This window comes from Rutidosis leptorrhynchoides, chromosome 10 (assembly GCF_046630445.1).
Source record: "Rutidosis leptorrhynchoides isolate AG116_Rl617_1_P2 chromosome 10, CSIRO_AGI_Rlap_v1, whole genome shotgun sequence".
Taxonomy (NCBI): Eukaryota; Viridiplantae; Streptophyta; class Magnoliopsida; order Asterales; family Asteraceae; genus Rutidosis; species Rutidosis leptorrhynchoides.
Window position 1 is genome coordinate 75,798,674 of NC_092342.1, and position 5,273 is coordinate 75,803,946.

General features: G+C 33.3%; 1 protein-coding gene across 1 annotated transcript; it reads right to left on the reverse strand.

Moving 5' to 3' along the window:
* Positions 1-1,813: 1,813 nt before the first annotated feature.
* Positions 1,814-5,015, reverse strand: LOC139870380 (uncharacterized). The gene is made up of 6 exons (XM_071858190.1): positions 4,935-5,015; positions 4,780-4,839; positions 4,624-4,695; positions 4,460-4,520; positions 2,803-3,030; positions 1,814-2,448 (listed from the first exon to the last, which is right to left on the reverse strand). The coding sequence occupies exons 1-6, from the start codon at positions 5,013-5,015 to the stop codon at positions 1,814-1,816; spliced, it is 1,137 nt and encodes a 378-aa protein (XP_071714291.1).
* Positions 5,016-5,273: the final 258 nt, after the last annotated feature.

A 5,273-nucleotide genomic window follows, 5' to 3' on the forward strand; every position in this document is an offset into this window, starting at 1 on the left:
GCAAACTAGGTAGTCATTTGTTTTATGTAGAAAAATAATTTATTAAGAACAGTGTTTAGGACTTGCTACGTATATTTTTTTTTTTTGAAAGGCAAACAAGTAATTTTTATTAATAAACCACAAGTACATGCAGATTGCAAATTAACAGGATTTGCAAACTAAACAGACGCCTGGAACATACATCGATCCAAAAACAGATCTAAGCCTATGATGCTGAGATAGCAAATACGAACTATTAAACAGATAGATAGATTTGCGGATTTGATAACCAGGAACACCATTCGATTTTTGGTCCTTTTAATCTTTTTGAGATCCAATCATAACTTAGAATTTGAATCTCATTTAACAAAGAAGGAGCACACGAGTTCTTGTTTTTGAAGATCTTGGAGTTTCGATTCTTCCAAAGAATATAACCACATGTCCATCCGACCGCCCGCCATATATTCGCACCGAGTTCCGAATTACTTTGATTTACGGTCCCTGCAGATGTTTCCGTGATACTCATGTTGACGTATTGCTCAAAACCCCACCACTTGTATACTCTCGACCAAACATCAAAATCTAGATTGCAAAAGATTAGCGCATGCTCATCATTCGATTCCGCATCATAAAAGTGAGTGTTATACATAGTGATTATATACTCATTGAGTTTATAATGACGATTGTTGATGTGTACAACATAATTATGTACGCTAACGACAACTAAAAGTTGTCCCTTACAATATTAGTTAAAAAACTAGTCATTATTCATTATTTGTTAATAAAACTCCTACATTATTTACAGGCTTACAGCTAACTTGACTTCTTTTTTTTTTTCTGTTTAATTTCCACTTTTCAAAACATATAGTTAATGAAATCCGTTAAGAAATGTGAATATCTTGCAAAATACCAATTTCCGTTGGCCGTTGCCTTTTTGACCATGTCTGAGAATGACTATAATAATAAATTACGTAACTAACTCATTCTCCTTCAATGCAAGTGGAAACATAAAAATAAAAAACTAACAACATAATATATATTTAGGTTCGTTAGTTGCATAGTGATTAGAAATATATTTTTTTCAAAATACGATTTCGCATCAAAATTAGAGAAAATTTATCAATAGATGAAAACTCCAAACCAATATAATCGAATACACGAAAGGAACCAAAAGCTCCACGAAAATAAACCAAAGTGATTAGCAAATTTTTTTTTTTTGAAAAGCAAATAGAATTTTATTGATATATCAGAACATTACAAAGCCCTATAAACTATACATTTACATTATAATGAAATGAAATGAAAATGCAACACAAACACACCCATGTCAAGGGAAACATTTGCCACCAAGGAACTTGAAAAAACAAGCTGGAAAGAAGCAATCAAACAGTACCGCAACTGCGATGACAAAGCTGACGACTACTTCCCATTTATCCAAGTGAGAAATGTACACCCAATCCACGAAGCGAGAAGTGCGGAGGGTTTCAAAAACCGACTTAACCGATGCCCGACCTTTGATGATTCAAGGAGGTGTAGTAGGATGGGTTGATGAGCTATTGGTGCCACTCGATAGTTGATTTTTTTTTTATCTTTTAGATAACCATCCAAATGATTGTGTTTGTATTTCGGAGAGAATCGTGGTGCAACACCAATCTTTTTTGCTAAAGACTTTGAGATTTCGGTATTTCCAAATTATATAAGATGAGGCCCATTTAGTTGCTTGCCAAATGTAGGCACCGTTTTTTGATGAGGTCAACGATTGTTCATTTGTGGTGACGTCCGAAAAGTTGGAAAGAGTGTTGTCGGGAAGGTTCCACCATTGTAAGATTAGTTTCTAAACAAGTGATGCAACCGGGCAATGGAAAAGTATATGCTCGATGGACTCGACGTGTAGGTTACATAGCGGGCAAAGAAATGTGTCAAGATCAATGTTGCGTTTGTCTAGTTTGACTCGTGTCAGGATTCTACCAAGTATTACTCTCCAAATAAAAATGTTGATTTTTTGAGGTATTAGCTTATTTCTTGGTGTTTTCAAGATGATGGGCGGGGTTCCAAGTTTTACGTTGTCGGGGATTGATGCTAAGGCTTTTGTTGTGAAAATGTCGGAATGGTCTAGGTTCCATTTCCAAGAATCGGGTTTATCGGAGAGGGTGATGGAAGCTAACAAATTATTAAGTTCCGTTAATTCGTTGTTTGCGCGACTATAAGGTGCTCTTGACCAATTCAATTTACCATTCATGACCGAATTTGATGATGTAATGCGATCCGCAGCACAGGCGTTTTGATTGGAATCGAGCATGTAAAGTCTTCGAAAAAGCATGCAAAATTTTTCGGAACCGCACCATATTTCATGCCAAAATTTGGTGCCATTGACATTGCCGATGCTCTTAATTATCGAGTTGTAGAAGTTGACGCCGAGATTGTCCGCGATTTTTCCGGCCTTGATGATCTCGTTCCATATTGTACAACCTGAAACATTTCTAGACAAAATATTAGTACAAACCCCGCCCCCTCCCCATGTATACTCGATATGATTTTTACCCATAATGCATTTTTTTCATTAGCGAATCTCCACCACCATTTACATAGTAGGGAGTTATTTTTGCAAGATAACGACCCGGTGTTTAATCCTCCTTTATCATACGGTAATAAAATATGTTCCCACTTGATCCAATTGATTTTTTTTGTCCATGTCCGAACCGCCCAAAAAAAATTTCCTTCTTTTAGATTCAAGAATGTTAATTATTTTAGTAGGAGCATGAAATAAGGAGAAGTAGTAAAGAGGAATACTGGATACAACGGATTTGATTAGGGTAAGACAACCTCCGTATGAGATAGATTTTACTTTCCAATCGGAGAGTCGTTTATCGAATTTATCAATGATTGGTTGCCATGAGGAAGCTTTTGTGGAAGGGACACCAATGGGTAATCCCAGGTAGGTGAATGGAGTGGAACCGGTCGAACAATCAATGTAGTTTGCCATGTTCTCGATGTCATTTTGTGGTACTCCGATTCCATAAAGATTACCTTTTTTAAGATTTACTTTTAGACCTGAAATATTTTCAAAGCATTTTAATAGTTTAGAAATATTTTTTGCATTGTGTTTACTCCATTCGCCGAAGAAAATTGTGTCGTCGGCATATTGGAGGTGTGACACTACAACCTTATCATGACCAACGCAAATACCGTGTAATTGGTCGTTTACGATTGCACATTTTACGAGGATGTTGAGACCTTCAGCCGCAATGATGAAGAGGAAATGGGAAATTGGATCACCTTGACGAATACCCCTACCAGGTGTAAATTCCGAGGTCGGGGACCCGTTTGATGTGACGACCCAGAAATTTTCGACTAATTTTAAACCAAACTCTCGATACGATTTACTATTTTTGACACGATAAGCAAGTCTGTTAGGTTGAGTCTCAAAAATTTTGAACTGTTTCATATATTCATTTGACTTCGACCATTTCCGACGATTCACGAACAATTAATTGTAAATAGGTATGTGTGTATATATATATATATATATATATATATATATATATATATATATATATATATATATATATATATATAATAATTGAAAATATAATTTAAAATATTATATGTTGTTATTAAAGTTAATTATGTAAAATAAAATAAAAATATGATATTATGATAATTATTATTTAAAACACATCTATATAAATAAAGTATATTCAATATATATTTTGTGATTTCGAATCTATTAAGTAAACGACAGTAACACTCAATTGTTATTCGATTGATAGTAAGCAAGTTAAATTCGAATGTATGTGATTTTAAAATAAACGATGATCCGAAAATGAGATATATAAATTATAGGCTTATTAAAAGTATATTTAGTATCTAATTATCAAATTTTAACACTTTTTATATTTTACCTGCAATCGAACGCGGACAGTTGATTTAATTTTTATATAATAGTTAATGACAGTTTTTATAAAATAATGATTAGAATAAATAAGGATGTTTAATATAAAAAATTGGGATTTTTGTTCTGTGTACTTTTATCCATTATCAACGGAGCACGAATTTCAATCCGTAAATGAAATAGTAGACGACGGCTAACAAAATGCACGTTTAATTTCTTTTATTATATTATAATCATTATTATATTTAATATTACTGTGTATGATTGAATTATAATTGAATTTACTATTTCAAATTGAATAATGATTGATGGTTTGTTATACTGTGTTCTTTGATTCCTTCCATTTCACACGCATATGATTGAAATGTTATTATTATATTATTTATTATTATTATTATAAATATTATAATTATATATTCTATATATATATATATATATATATATATATATATATATATATATATATATATATATATATATATATATATATATATATATATATATATATATATATATATATATATATATATATGTATGTATGTATGCAGAGAGTTAGAGAGGGATATTAACCCAACAACTTCTTATTACCTCTACCATCTCTAACCTCCACTACCAATCGCTGAAGAACTACCATGATTACCACCTCCGGCTGTCATCAATCATCACGATCGCCAATCTCACAAAGAAACAATCGCCACCTTTGTTTCCATGTGTTAACCATCGAGCAAAAACAACCTTCACCCACGATCAACCTCCACCATCGTGCTACTACCACCACGATCCACCACTGCATACAAGCCGTTTTCTATTCTGTTATTAACAACCTAACACCACTTTATCTTATATAAATCAAACACCATCAAACTCGTTCACTGTATCATCACTTGATATTTAACTCGATCACCAACCATCTTGTATTTCTTTCTTCCATGAAATTCTAAACCGACCCTTGCTGCTATATTTCTATTCTACAACTCGACAACCATTAACCATCAATCTCCTGCAACAAGGATTGATACATCGCTACAATATAATCCTGTTTCGATCAAAACACAATCACCACCTTTGTCTCTCTCACTCCCTCTCCTGTTTCTACTTCGAATAACCCACCTGCAAAAACTATTACGGCTGCAACTATTCTCATGACTTCTGTGAACACAGTTATATAACCACCTGTTTTAATTTGTCGACTGCTGCAGCCTTTTAATGGTTTCTGTTACAGCAGCTACTTATGTCTTCTTATGTTAAAAACCGAATAAATAACCATCACCTTTATTAAATACTTTATTGCTGCTACTACTTTGCGTGACCTTTCTTCTCCTTGGTGGCCAACATATACCAAACCATTAACCCCACTTGATTATTAATTAGAAGAGAAATCAAGCTGTACAGAATATTTATA

Coding starts and splice junctions, on each gene's coding strand:
- LOC139870380 (XM_071858190.1), bottom strand. CDS start 5,015: ATGAGAATAGTTGCAGCCGTAATAGTTTTTGCAGGTGGGTTATTCGAA. Junction 4,840..4,934: donor AGGGAGTGAGAGAGACAAAG/GTGGTGATTGTG, acceptor GTCGAGTTGTAG/AATAGAAATATAGCAGCAAG. Junction 4,521..4,623: donor GTAGTAGCACGATGGTGGAG/GTTGATCGTGGG, acceptor GATTGATGACAG/CCGGAGGTGGTAATCATGGT.